Raw genomic sequence first — 15,044 nt, forward strand, 5'->3', positions numbered from 1 at the left:
TTCCTTTTCTCTTTTCCTGTTCTCTCTTATGCCATGTCATGTTACTTTTTTAAGGATCTTAATAGGGAAGAGAACAGCCATTCTCTTTAAGATTCAAATTTTTGTGTATCAAAAACCTTCACAATCTGGCAGGCCACGGTGGCTCAGCAGGCAGTGTTCTTGCTTGCCATGCCAGAGACCCTGGTTCGATTTCCGGTGCCTGTCCATGCAAAAAAAAAAATAGTCTTCACAATCATTGTTCTGAGATCATGGCCTATTGTGATGTTCTGGGACCTACACCCTCCACAGGTAAGACTGATTGGCTTTGTTTCAGAGGGAGCCTTTAAAATACCTGCTTATTCAATATGTATGTATTTATAAAGGGCCAACCACATCCAGACACTGTTGAGGCAGGCATACAGAGGCAGGCTGTTTGTACTGTGTTCTAGTTTGCTAGCTGCCGGAATGTAATATACCAGAAACAAAATGGCTTTTAAAAGGGGAATTTAATAAGTTGCTAGTTTACAGTTCTAAGGTCAAGGCAATGTCCCAATTAAAGCAAGTCTATAGAAATGTCCAATCAAAGGCATCCATCCAGGGAAAGATACCTTGGTTCAAGAAGGCCAATGAAGTTCAAGGTTTCTTTCTCAAGTGAGAAGGCACATGGCAAACATAGTCAGGGCTTCTCTCTCAGCTGAAAGGGCACATGGCGAACACGGCATCATTTGCTAGTTTTCTCTCCTGGCTTCCGGTTTCATGAAGCTCCCCAGAAGGCATTTTCCTTCTTCATCTCCAAAGGTCACTGACTCATGGGCTCTCTGCTTCGTGGTGCTGCAGCATTCTCTGCTCTCTCCGAATCTCCTTCATTCTCCAAAATGTTTCTTCTTTTACAGGACTCCAGAAACTTCTGAAGACCCACCCAAATGGGTGGAGACATGTCGTCATCTAATCCATCTTAACAACCACTCTTGAATAAATCACATCTCCAGGGAAATGATCTGATTACAGTTTCAAACATACAGTATTGAATAGGGATTATTCTGCCTTTATGAAATGGGATTTTGATTAAAACATGGCTTTTCTAGGGGACTTACACTCTTTCAAACCAGTGGTGCTTAAATATTATACAGCCTTACACTATCAATTCTCAATTTAAAAAGTGTTCTCAAGTATTAACTATTTGTCCAGTATAATAGAGCAGAGAAAGGGGCACAAAAAAAGTATGGCCTTTGTTCTGCAAGGAGCTTTTGCCTGTAGCAGAAATGCCATCTCGAATTGAGGTCACACCATATTCTGCAATAATCTGGATGCTTAAGGACTGTAAACGAGTCCTCCTCTAATGGAAAGATAGGTCCAAAGTCAACAGCACAGAGTTGAAAGGACTCCTGCCCCTGACTTTGGAGAAAGACCTCAAAAAAGTAAAATCCAGAACAGCTGCTTCCTGGATGTCTACTAAGAGAGGACAGCTTTGCAGTTCAGATGGCAGAGAGCTCAAACTAACTGCATGCATTCGTTTCCTGGGGCTACCACAAACTAGGTGACTTTAGACAAAAGAATTTTATTTTCTCACAGTTCTGGTGTCCAGGAGCCCAAAACTAGGGCTGGTTCCTTGTAGAGGCTCTGAGGGAGAGTCCCTTCCATGCTGCTCTCCTAGCTTCTGGTGGTTGCCAGCAGTTGTTGGCATTCCTTCATTTGTAGACTCATCATTCCAGTCTCTTCCTCTGTCTTCATGTGTTCTTCCTCACTATGTGTCTGGGTCTACCTCTCCAGTCTCTCTTTTCTCTTTTAAGGGTAACAGTCATTAGATTTAGGGCCCTCCCTAAATCCAGGATGATCCAATCTCAAGATCCTTACTTTCCCAATAAGTTCAGATTCTGAGGTTCCAGGTAGACATATGGTTCAGGGAAACAATTCAACCCTCTACACTGCACAAACCAGGGTGTGGGCAGCAAAGGGAACCAATCCTCACTGTGACTTGATAAGAAGCAGGAGTGGGCCTCTCTTTGGTGGTCTCAATGTCTTGCCTGGCTATGGCAGGAGCAGTCATGCCTGTGGTAGACATGGTCATCAGTGGCAGTTTTATCATCTTCACTGGGAGCATCATTGCTTTTGGAATCAGGAGCCACAGCATAAAAGAGCAGAAGAGGAAAATGGCAATGCCATGTGGTACAGAGAGAAGCACATATGAGATACTCCCTGGGGATAACTAGAACTCCTTATCTCCAAAGAAAGGGCAATGAATGTCACACTGGAAGGCATGTGGCTGGTGTCTGCTGGTCCTTGTTCCTGATTCCATTGCTTCCAGCTTCTGATGTCAGTGATTTCCTCTCTAAGTGTCTGTGGGCCTTCACTTAGCTCCTCTGGGACACAGCACCGGCTTCTGGCTTGCTTGGTATCTCATGCGAGGGCACAGGTGACATCTGCTGAGCTCCAAATGTCTGTATCTAGGCATCTGCTCTCTGTTGGCATTCCAAGCATCCCCAAGTGTGTCTATGAAGCAACTCATGGAAGGTATGAAGCAACTCATGGAAGACAGTTCCGGAGTTCACCCCTACTCCAAGGAGCAGCTAGAGAAGTGACAGTAAAAATGACCGAGAGAGCAATTCCAGGGTGTAAGTGACCTGGGAGGGTCTTCTACACCACATAGGGAGGCCCTGGTTGCAAAAACTGAGGAATCGAGACACAGAGAAACAGAAACCATCCAGCTAGTGTAAACAGCCTAGCACGCCCGTTTCCAAAGGGAAGCCTGGAGCCCTCAGGAGTGCATGGACTGGGAAACAGGGACTAGGAAGTGAGCCAAGCAGCATTCACCCATGCACGTGCTATCACCCCGGCCTTGTGACCCATGACTCGTGACCCCCCCACAAACACCGTAGTCCACACACTCCCCCCAACCCCCTCCCAATCCACACATCCTCACCCCACACCACCACCCCATCCCTCTCTTAATGCTTATATTTTACATCTGCAACTAAACTGTAAACTACTTCTGGGCAAATATCAACTCCTTTTATAATTCTCCCTTTTGACTTCCTATTGAATCTACCCCAAAGTACCTAGAACACATAAGATATTTAAAAAACTAAAACTCAGATTTGAAAATTACTTAATACTCTTTTGCTATATTTCCCATTTTATCTCCCTCTTAATGATCTGCCATGATCTGTACCTACAATTGCTCTCCAAATCTCATAGCTCCAGCTATTTAACCCCTACCAGCACACCCGGCACTTCTCCAGGTTTTAGAATGTTTACATGTTCTGAGGAGAGAATTCTGGCCAGTGGTTCAGGCAGTTCAGCAAGTCTGCCATGCTTTTGACATTACATTATTTGAGGTGGTATGGAGTAACAGTTTACTTTGGTTTTAGTAACTAAACTCTTGCTTCTTAATTCAATTTTGGTAAGCGGGGTTTTAGCTTGCTCTTCAGTGCTGTACTCTCCAATCTTAGCTTCCTGGCTGCTAACCCTAATTTCTAAAGGATTTGGGATTATGTGTTTGGATCTTCAGTCATGAAGCCTAAACCCCTGAAACTTGCTGCTGATCCTGATGCAGTGCTGTAAGTGAGAAATGTGTATACAAACTATTGAATCAAAGCCAGCTCAAGAGAAAATTTGATATAAAAAAATTTTTAACATCATTTAAAAAACTCATAATCATTGTGAACCTGCTGCCTCAGAATCTCCCGGTAAGCTGAAAACAAAAAGTAAGATTCCTGAGTTGCATGCCACTCTGAGAATGTGCTCAGTAGACTCTTTTTTTTTCTTTTTAAAGCTCCCTATATTATTCTGTTGGTCTTCAAAGCATGTTCTGTGGCCAGTAGCATGGGCATCATCTGTGGGCTGGCCAAAATGCAGAATACCAGGCTCCGCCCGAGACATACGAGATTGCTTATTTCTATGCACATAAAAGTCTAAGAAGCACTTCCCTATAAAGTACACTAACCTTTAAGATTTATTCAAGGATGCTCCTTTAGACCAAGATCGTAGTTTCAAATTACCAATAAATGAGAAATTCTCAAAAAGAGTTAATTAGTAAAACTTTAATACCATTCCCCTTCAAGTATAAATTAAAAATATCTATCATGAACATCAAGATAAAAGTCCTTTAGATTAAGAAAATCTGAGCTTTTGCCCCTGCTTTACCACTTTCTGTGTAATTTTGAATGACTTCATCTCCTTGGGATTCAGTTTCTCTTAAACTGAAAAAACTACATTAAATACCCTCTAAGATTTTTACCCACTCTAAGATTCTATATCCTAAACCATTTTAGATGTCCTCAAGAGAAAATTCATAAATTTAAATAATTTTATAGGTTTTAAAATTCAGCCTATTTTTTTGTAATTTTTACGATAACACTTTCCATGAAACCAGTACTTGCTGTGTAAGGTAGGAATGAACCCTTTTACTTCCTGATTTACTGCTTTGAGACTTTGGGTATCTTTAAGTGAAGTATACCAACATTTGTTAAATATATTTGTGTTCATGCAACCTATATATGGTTTTTAAGATATCAATCATTTTTATTTGCCTTCATATGTAATTATCAATTTTTCAGTCAGTTCTCAGTATCTTCTATTCCTTTGATTATTTTAGCTGCCCTTTCCAGTAATATTTTATCATTTCTGAGGCACAGATACCAAAACTATATGTAATACAGTAGGTTTTGACAACCAGTAATTTTAGAAAAGAGTCTACTGATATTTTATTTCCAGTACATCTATCTCAAGACCTACACAGCCTACATTCTTTCAACTGCCTTGTCAATAGTATCAGGATATTAGATCAAGGTCTTAGGAATCAAATGTCACTTTTAAATGTGCTTTGAGAAACTCTAGTATTGTGTAGTTTAGAGGTTTCAAGGAGAGGAAGCTGGGGGCTTCCTGGGGTCCTGGCTAACATCTGTGTCCCAACTAGGGCAGTTGAAGTTTTCATTGGCGGCTCTAAACCATCTCCACGGAAGGGACTAAAAGGCAGCAATCATGTTAGGAAGGAGTGCTGGGGAGCAATCAAAGCTACATTTTCAAGCAAGTAGGCTGCTGTTACTTAGACGGTTTATAAAACTGAAGTAATTGGAGGGGCCTTTGGGCAAGCTGATAAAATGGCAGCAAGGAGATGCTGAAGACCCCAAATTACTCCTTGGTACAACTGCTGCATTTTTATGTTTTATGTAATGAACTTTTATATTAAATTTAACTTAAAAAAAAAAAAAAGAGAGAGTGTAGCTGTATTTAAAAAATTTGAGATACCACTATTCCAGGGGTGAGTCTCAGGATCCTAGGGAGAGTAGCGGGTTCAGAACCCAAAGTACATATATTTTTATAATCTTTATTACTGGCAATAATTAAGTTTTCTTTAAAATATGTTTGTGGGCTTATCTTAATACTTATTTTAAATTTGTTTTGTCTCAAATTATACAAATAATATGAAAAATAAGATCATTGTAGACAAACATATCTCGGTTTAACTGCCAAAGTCAGTAAAAGGAAAAAAATGGTTTGGATTAGACATTGGCATGTTTCTGTACTTGTTGTGACTCTTATTTTTCCAGTGCTTCTCAGGCATTTAGTTTCTTAAGGTGCATGAAAAGAGAAATGTGCTGCACTGCCATGAATTCCAAATTGGGAGAACAGAATATCCATTCAATAGTACAAGCACAAATTGTTTATATCTCCAGTTTATCTACTGGGGTTAGAAGAAAATACTATTTGAATCCAAAATATCCTGAAGGAGAATAAAATAAAGGATTTAACTATGGTATTTATTTTGGGAATGTACCAGCAATAGTAATAAAAAGTGGTTCTTCTTACTTTACCAAGGAGGACAGCCATTTTGTGACGCCATCTGCCTTTATTCAGAGAAGCAACTCTGATCCAAATATTTAACTGTGAGTTATAAATCCAGACATCACGGCTATTGATTCTTCCACCTTTAAATGCAAAGCAATGCACATAAAATAATATAAATCTATTGCCAAAGGAGCTATACTACATAGGTAATAAAAACATGGATTTATTTACCTAATCCAAGAATTTGAGAATTCAGTTCAATGACTCTCTTAAAGCTTGATGGAAATAGTCCTACAGAGTAGATTTAAACTATCAATTGTTATCCTAAGAAGTCATGATTATAGGCTCAAACTAATTAATCGAGAATATGAATTTTACAAATGTATAAAATTGTTAATCTAGGAGTCAGACAACAAAAGCAACCAGCAGAAGTATTCTAAAAAAATTTTAAATCTAAAAACCATACTACTGTGTGAAATAAAGTATGTATTATTCTATTTTCCAGCATTAGTAATATAGTAATCTGCAGAGCTGGTAGAATTTAAATGAACAAATAAACAAATTTTAGATCATAGATACTGTAGCTATACTTTGTCATTTTATTGTCCATTCAATTTTAGAATTAACATACATCATCAAGTTCAGGTTAAAAATCTTAAAGAAAACCCTATTTTATAAATTTTTGGGGAGAATTTCAGAAAACATAGGTAAACTAGAAATGCTTAATTCTAATACTTCTGAATTTATATACTTCACTGTGTTCCTTAAAACAAAATAAACCGGTAAAAGTTTTAAATATTATATATATATATATAGATTAAAAAATACGTGATTAAAGGCATTTTCTGATGCTCGTTTGTATAACTCTATCAGTGTAAACTTGTGCCTGTTTCTTAGAGCAAAAAAGGTCATACTCAGTTTTATCTGTTATATAAAATGACAGGCCTAAAATGGGCATATCCACATTTCACTGCGATCTTTTAAAATGTTGTTGTTAAGACAGCCATGCTGTATTCAAAGGAAAAGTAGCTACTGTAGTCATTCTTCATTTACCTGAAACAAGAATGTCATTCCTTAGAGCACAGACCGCATACTCTGATTTGGTAAATTCTGGAAGCTTAGCCAAAGACTTCCACTCTCCTGTTACAGGATCATAGCACTCAGTGTATGGAAGATTAAATCCTCCAACTCGTTCACAGCCTCCAACAACAACTATCACTTCAGAATAGCCAGTTGACCTAAAATAATTATGCATGAATAAATATTAAATGAAAATACATACAAGACTATTTAAATCTTAATATATCAAGGTCATACCGAAGGTAAAACACTAAAGCTAAAAGTTAAATTTATTCTCTGTGTATGTGCCAAACAATAAAGGCAGACAAGTACTTACTTTGAGAACATTTACAAATGAGTTAGTGACATCATTTTTCCACAGAAAATTCCTATAGCACTTTGACTTAAAAACTGTAAGGCAGTCCAAAGATCCTATCCAATCCAACTGAAATGATGGTAATTTTAGGAATGACTTTCAAATGCCATTATATAGTAATTCAGATATGCATAACTACACAAGATAAGGTAACATACTTTTTCTAAAGCAGGAAAATGGTGCTTTTTTCATCAGATTTTAATTTTTAGAAAACTAATTCATAGTATAATTCAAGAACTCTTTAAAGGAGTGTATATATTTCTTCAGAAATCATTTTTCAAAATACAAAGCTAAGTAAATTAAGGTAATCCAATCAAAATGTTAGGCAGTCATTAAAAATGATATTAACAGAGTTTATAATAAAGGCCGCTAAAGTAAAAAAGCAAGTTGAAACATTGTACATAATATATGATCACAACTATGTAAAAGCTGAAAATTATGCAGGTATGTGTTTAGAAAAAAATATACCAAAATGCTAATGATGGCTGTCTCTAGATGGTGTGCTTCACCCTTTTCTATCATTACAAATTTTGAAAACTATAATCAGCATGGGCTGTTTTTCGAATGGAAAACACAACTACTTAGATCACTAAGAGAATACTAAAATTTATATTAATCAATGTTAAGTTTAAACTTAAGCTAGCGATAGGAAAAAATTAACAGCTTCTCCAAGATTGTTTTGTCCATAATGCTGAATAGATATTCCCGGAATTTAAAAATCTTTGGGTTTCATAGTTTTCACAAATATAATCTAAATGAAAAAGTCTTGTAATTATATTTTATGGTTGTCGTAATGTTAAGTCTTACACAAAAAAAATGTCAACAATTCTCTTAAGTGTGCAGGGGGAAAAAAGACTACATCAGAACACCGAGTTGTAGTTTTAGTCAGTGTGATGTTGTACAATTACACTATGAAAAAAAATCAAATAAGCAATATTGATATGCTTCCTTTTAACATGGCTGCTATATTTTAGCTACATTTACTCAGAGCTATTTCTACTAAATGAACTATTCCATGCCAGGCAGACTTTAACCATTATAAAATCAGAAACACATACCTTGTAGAAAAGAATTTTGTTCACAGATGCACAAAATTTTAAGAAACCAGCAAATTACTTAACCCTAACGTTAATACCCAGCAAATTATTTAACCCTAAACTAATATATAGTAAAACATTATCAGAAGCACCCAAATATTAGTGAGTATAGCACAGGACACTTCAGTAGTATAACTTTTCAGTAGTATAACTTCAGTAGTATCACTTTTCTTTCCATAGAGATAGCATTTCCTAAAATCACACTTAAAATACCTTAAGACAAATCTATGTGACATACCTTATTTACTGAGTGAGGACAACAAAAATGGTTAAATACTGTCATGGAGGTTAGAACCCTTCTTAAATTTTTAAAGTAATACTCAGGAAACTTTCCCTTGGAGCACGCTATTTCTTTGATGTTTTGGCTTTGTTTGAACTTGCCTGCCTTTTTCAAGACATTTTTGCCCAATAAACACATATTGTCTGTTTTTTAGAGTAAAACAGGAAGAGAAAGCAGCCACAAAAAGCTAACAGCTAGAACACTGAGTTTCACTAATCTGAGGATCACGTGAGTGTGTATTAGAAGGATCTAGTAGTTTTACCTGTATTGAAGGTCCTATTTGCAGCCAAATGGCTGTTTTTCTTTGGCAAATTTTAATGAGATACATTCATTTACCATATATTCCATCCAAATTATATAATCAATATCTCACATTACCATCATTTATTTGGGCAATCATCATCACACTTTTAGACCATTTTCATTACTCCAAAAAGATAATTATCATACAGAAACAAAAAAAAGAAAACCCAACTTAACCCATCTCCCTTATCTCCTCCTATTATTGATCCCTAGTATTGACGTGGTATACTAGTTATTATTGAAAGAACTTTAAGGTAAAGTTCTTTAACTATAGTCTGTAGCTTGCATGAGGTATTTTCCCCTACATACCACTCTATTACTAACTCTTTGTACCAGTGTACCAGTTCATGCAAGAACATATTTAAATTTGTAATGGTTTTTTTTTCAGCTTTTATATTTATAAGCATTTTTAAATGAAGCTACTTTCAGAAATGAAAACACTAGACAGATGTTTCATATCAAGAAACCATAGCAGAGGTTTTAATCTGTTTCACTTTTATACCTTTACCAGAGTTATGTTAATTAACAGATAAAATACAATATATATATTTGTCCTGCCTTTCTTTTAAAGTTTTTCCATGTTACAGATGGAGCGCTGACCTTTAGCTGACCACATACACTTTTAGGTAAGTATTAGTGCAACTGACAGTCTGGCTGTTTCTATGATCTGTAGCTTTTTAAGAATAGCTAAAACCATGACTAACAACACCATACCATTGCTTATCATCACATTACTATCAGCCATAACATGGACAGTGAGAATATTGCCAAATTTTTAGAAATTTTATGCAATCTCTAAATATATGAATAATATTTTTTTTTGGCTTTTTCCCCCATTATTTATTTTTATTTCGTATGTTTTACTTGTCTGCTGATAAGGTAGAAAACTTTGTAATGTTTTTAACTCTAAATTACACCTGTCAACCAAATTCACCTACAATACAGCACTATTCCTTATATTCCTACTAATGAGCAATACTCAACTGTATCTATCCCCAAACATTTGAAGTTCAACATCACTATACATTCTGAACACATGAGGCGTCCGCTCTCCCTTCTCTAACTTCTGTTTTTTTCTAGGTATCCTATATTCAACATTTTTAGACTCTGAGTTTACATATTTCAATTAGTTCATATTAGTGAAATCATATAGTATCTGTTCTTTTGTGTCTGATTTATTGCAGCCAAATGGATTTTAACTTAATTAGATACAAGCTTGGTGATCTCAGAGACTGTTAAACAATACAACAATTACTTGTTGAGATTGGAAAAATACTTAGGGAGCTGACTGCCTTAAAGGAAATGTTATTCCAGCTGATAATGGCAACTAGAACAAAAAGGCAGTCAAGACGATGGTGTATGAAGAATAAATTTCTGAATACTCATACAATCTATTTTTAGAGTGTTACTTTATTTCATTAATTCTTTAAAGTTCAAGACGATGGTGTATGAAGAATAAATTTCTGAATACTCATACAATCTATTTTTAGAGTGTTACTTTATTTCATTAATTCTTTAAAGTAAAAATTCTACTATGTGATTTTCTTGTGACAAAATAAAAATTTGCTGCTTTAGTAATTTTATCATTTGTTTCAAAGAAAGTATAACAACCAAACTATTCTTTTTATAATGGTAAATATTAAAAAAAAAAAACTTCACCCTCTTTTATCATAAATTTGAGAAAAAAACAAATTAAGATCACATTTTTCCATGTGGGAGACCCGGATTTGATTCCTGGACCAGGTACCCCCCCCAAAAATCACATTTTTTACTTACTTAAATGATAAAATAATGATAAATCCACAGGATATTCTAAACCAAATCAACAAGTCATGTGTATTAATTACCAGGTTCAGGTAGCATTTACCTAACAGCTAAGAATCTCAAAAGGTGAAATACAGGAATTGTTAGCTGAGAGTTAATGCCAAACTACTTATTAATGCCAAAATTAATACCTACTTATTAATGGCAAATAAGTCAGAGACAGGTGAACCGCCAAACTAACTTTCATGGACAAAAAGGGGTCCAAAGGTGATCCTGGCTTATAGAAAAAATAAATGAATATATTTAAAAAAAAATACACAATAAGGCAGTGTATTTCCATATAGTGGGAAGTCGGAAAAGAGAAGGGAAGACAGATTAATTATACAGTCTTTTCACCACTCAAAAACTCAAATGCATCTGAAAATCAAACCATAAGCCAAAATAATGGATTAAAATGGAAAAATGAGACTTAAGCCTTAAATTGACAACGTGGGTCTCTAGTCTAAATGACTGACACTAAACTCAAATTACCTGAAGAAAACAGCCAAATAGTAGAAAACGAGATTAGCCATCCTTAGAAGCATTAAGTAAATGACTGAATGATGCATGTATGAATGAATGAATGAATAATCACAGAGGCAAACACTTGCTATGTCCATTCAAGATCTTTTCTAAGACAGAGAATCTTAGCTAAGCTAACTTGGATATTACTGATTCTTTGACAATATCTCTATAATGGGTGAAATTTCCTCAAGCCAATCTAAGGGGACTCTAGCTCTAAATATCTACCTCCGTTTGTTTGGAATCGGACTCACCAAACAACCTTTCAGTACTTTGGCTTTCCTATAGTGACTTGCCCATAGCAAGAGAATATGCTCGGGAAACTGACTCAAAATATCTAGTCTGATTGACAGTTTCATTTCTTATTGCAAATAAATACATATACAGATTAGAACAGAATTGTGTCAATCACTCTCTCCCAGTTAATGTTAAATTTGCCCCTATTAACTGCCTGAAAATGTAGAGCTGTGTTCTAGTAGCCATGTTTCTTGAAGATGATTGTATAATGATACAGCTTTCATAATGTGACTGTGTGATTATGAAAACCTTGTGTGTGATGCTCCTTTTATCTACCTTATCAACAGATGAGTAAAACATATGGATTAAAAATAAATAAATAATAGGGGGAACAAATGTTAAAATACATTTAGTAGATTGAAATGCTGGTGATCGCTGAGGTGGAGGGGGAAGGTATATGGTATGTACGAATTTTTTTCTTTCTTCTTTTTATTTCTTTTTCTGGATTGATGCAAGTATTCTGAGAGGTGATTGTGGTGATGAATATACAACTATGTGATGATATTGTGAGTTACTGTTTATATACCAAGAATGGAATAATCATATGGTAAGAATATTCATGCTTGTATATTGTTATGTATATATATATAAAAAAAATTGCCCCTACTAGTAGTTTGATCTATTCTAACCATGTATTAAAAAAAGTTTATGAACCTAGAGGATTATGGCAAACTCACCAATATAAATGACCCCTTAAGAGGCTCACTCTAACCAGATGGCCTTCCACGTGGAGATGGCACTGTACGAACCTGTGTGGTGAGGCCTTTTGCTTGAAACTGCAAAAGGCAGCCTGGCTATCATAATTTAGCCAACTACCTTAAATTACCCACACACACGTTAAAAAAAAGAAAAAAAATAATTTCTGACTACTAATAGTCACTAAAGAGTTGTCTGTTCAATTCAATGCATGAGTTGGGGTTTTCAGTCACCACATTTTTGCTACATGATCCTGTTCCCATGGCCATAGGAAGCTGTCCAGAGAAGGCTGTCTGGTTGAATAAGAGTATTTCTCTCCATGAAATTCAGAGATTTTCCTGAGTGATTAAAAACTGAGAGTGGCCATATGTAGCCACTGAGACAGAATGATGAAGACATGCAGAGAGAAGCAGAGTTGAGAGGAGAGAAAGCACACAGTCTGGGTCCTAGTGGCTTTTCAGTAACCAGGTCCAGTCTTCTCTAGGATCTTATTGAATTTTTACTCTCAAGTTTCACAAGACACTGGCCCCGTACCCTTTTTAATACATTTTCCTTGAGCTGGTGATCTGGTTTCTACAATTTGCCATCAGAAGTCTGATAGTTTAGAGGTCAATGAATTGCAGGAAAAAACCCAACAACCTACAAATGGCTTCAAAGGCAAGAAAAGATGCTCAGTCTTCCACATTAAAAAAGAAATGCAGATTTATGCTATGAGAGGCCATTTTCACTTGCCAGAGTGGCAAAGATTTACAAAAACTAGTAATACACGGTATTGGCAAAGGAGTGGAGAAACAGGCACTTTTCATATTTTTACTAAAATATTAGTTTAAACTAGAAGGAATTTTTACAATATAGACTGAAATAATAAATGCACATGCTACAAATTACCAGTATATGTATGAAAAGAAAAAGGTACAAGATTATTCAATGAGTATTATTTTCAATGGCAAAAAAAAATGTCTACCATTAAGAGATGGAGTAACTAAATTGTGGTACATCGATAAATGGGATAGTGTGTAGCTCTTTAAAAAATATGAGCTTGATATTTTCTATAATAAAAAGCTTTTTAAAAGGAGAAAGACCTATATGTGGTGATATAAAACAATATCCAGTACACTTTTAAGTAATAAAAGCAAGGTGCAGAAGTAAGTGCAGAACCTTTTTATAATTATATCACAATGAAAAGCAGGAAAATATGTGTACACACATACACGCATGCATTTACATATGCAAAGAATATCACTAAAAGGAGTTTTAAAACTGGCAACAGGGTGCACGGGTGGTTCAGTGTTAGAATGCTTGCCTTTCATGCAGAAGACCCGGGTTCAATTCCCGGACCACGCACCCTCCCTCACACACACACACACAAAAATCTGGCAACAGAGATATCCTTTGGGGAGGAGAATTGATATACTACCTGATATATCAGATAGATGGAGACTAACACTGTATACTCTTCAAATGAAACTGTAAGGTTAACAATAACAATGAATTACCTTGTATAAAAATGATAAACCAATCTTATAATATAGTAGAATATCATTCTTAAGAAGAACTGGAATAGGAATTCAGAACACTGAATTCTACCCATGTCCCTGGCTACCAAGTACTTTTGTTAGCAAGTCAGTTCACTAATTATGGCCCAGTTTTATCCCCTATAAAATAAGAAATAAAGCGACTTACTAAATAATCCTAAAACACCAAACATATCTTAAGAAAAAAACTTAATATTAGACTCTTTTTAGTCTTTCATTGGTTTACAGCAGGAACTTGAGTCTTGTCTTCGTTATGGCAACTTGGTCCCCATTTTCATTATACAGTAACACATTGTTAGACATAAGGTAGTAGAAAATATTGGAAGAAATAAATAATTAACTGCTGAGTCCAACCTCAAAATGATGAGCTAATTAAGTCTTAGCTCTCTCTGTTGTTCAGTGTTATGTGGCAAAGGGCCTAATTTTTTTTCAATATGAACAATTTGTTATGTATGTCAGTCTTTTGGAAGACAGTAGTCCAGTTTAATGCCATCTGTGTTTGCACTTGGGAACCCTGATTTTGTAGGCAGTCCAATCCACCAAAAGGGAAAACTAGCATCTATCATGGAAAGTGATTATTTCAGGGCGTCACTACATTAGGGACAATCTGGATCAGTAACAGTACAAAATCAGGAATTTCAGAATCAAGCTACCAAGCAATTAGGAGTTTAAAAGTCTAGTATCCAGGTTGGAATGGAAAATATGAAAAACAGTAATTTGGGGTAAAGCAGCAGAAAGAGGGAATTAGGTGTACTGGAGGTCAGATTCAGACTGTCAAAAAAGATCAGAAAAGCAGAACCAGAGTCAGGGACAGTAAAATAAATACCACAGTTGAGATTCATGAATTGGGACACGGTTGGGGCAGAGAAGTTACTTTTCTCCAGATGAGAAAGGTTTGACTTGGCATTCACATTTAGGGATGACACATAGGGGTACTCAAATATTTATTAGATGAAATTAAGCCATGGTTAAGTTGGTTACCATATGATTAAAGTGCATAAAAGTATTCCTGTTGGCAAGTACGTATTTAAGTGTCAATATGAAACACCCCGCCCCCCAAATGTTTCCTACACTGATATGAAGCTATCAACTTGGAAACAAGTTTCCAGACTATATTAGAGGCTTAGACGGAGAATTGAAGGAAGAGAGTAGGAATGAGAGAAAATTAGGAATGCTGAGGGCACTGAATAAAAGCCGTATTATGTAATGTAGTCTTTACAGTATCACCATTTTGCAGAATGTATCTTTTAAATATGAATATTCAAAAGGTAGTAAAGCAAGAGATAGTATGCACACTGGTTCAGAACATG

At 35.7% G+C, this 15,044-nt stretch overlaps 1 protein-coding gene across 6 annotated transcripts in view; it reads right to left on the reverse strand.

The window, feature by feature from the left end:
• KLHL24 (kelch like family member 24) overlaps window positions 1–15,044 on the reverse strand; it is a 53,909-nt gene that overhangs the window by 16,027 nt on the left and 22,838 nt on the right. For all 6 annotated transcript variants that reach the window (XM_077148756.1, XM_077148758.1, XM_077148754.1 and 3 more), the window contains 2 exons: window positions 6,820–7,004; window positions 5,788–5,906 (listed from right to left, as the gene is read on the reverse strand). In XM_077148756.1, coding sequence (XP_077004871.1) covers window positions 5,788–5,906; window positions 6,820–7,004 — 304 coding nt within the window. The remainder of the gene's footprint in view (window positions 1–5,787; window positions 5,907–6,819; window positions 7,005–15,044) is intronic.

The sequence above is a fragment of the Tamandua tetradactyla genome, chromosome 2 (assembly GCF_023851605.1).
Source record: "Tamandua tetradactyla isolate mTamTet1 chromosome 2, mTamTet1.pri, whole genome shotgun sequence".
NCBI lineage: Eukaryota > Metazoa > Chordata > Mammalia > Pilosa > Myrmecophagidae > Tamandua > Tamandua tetradactyla.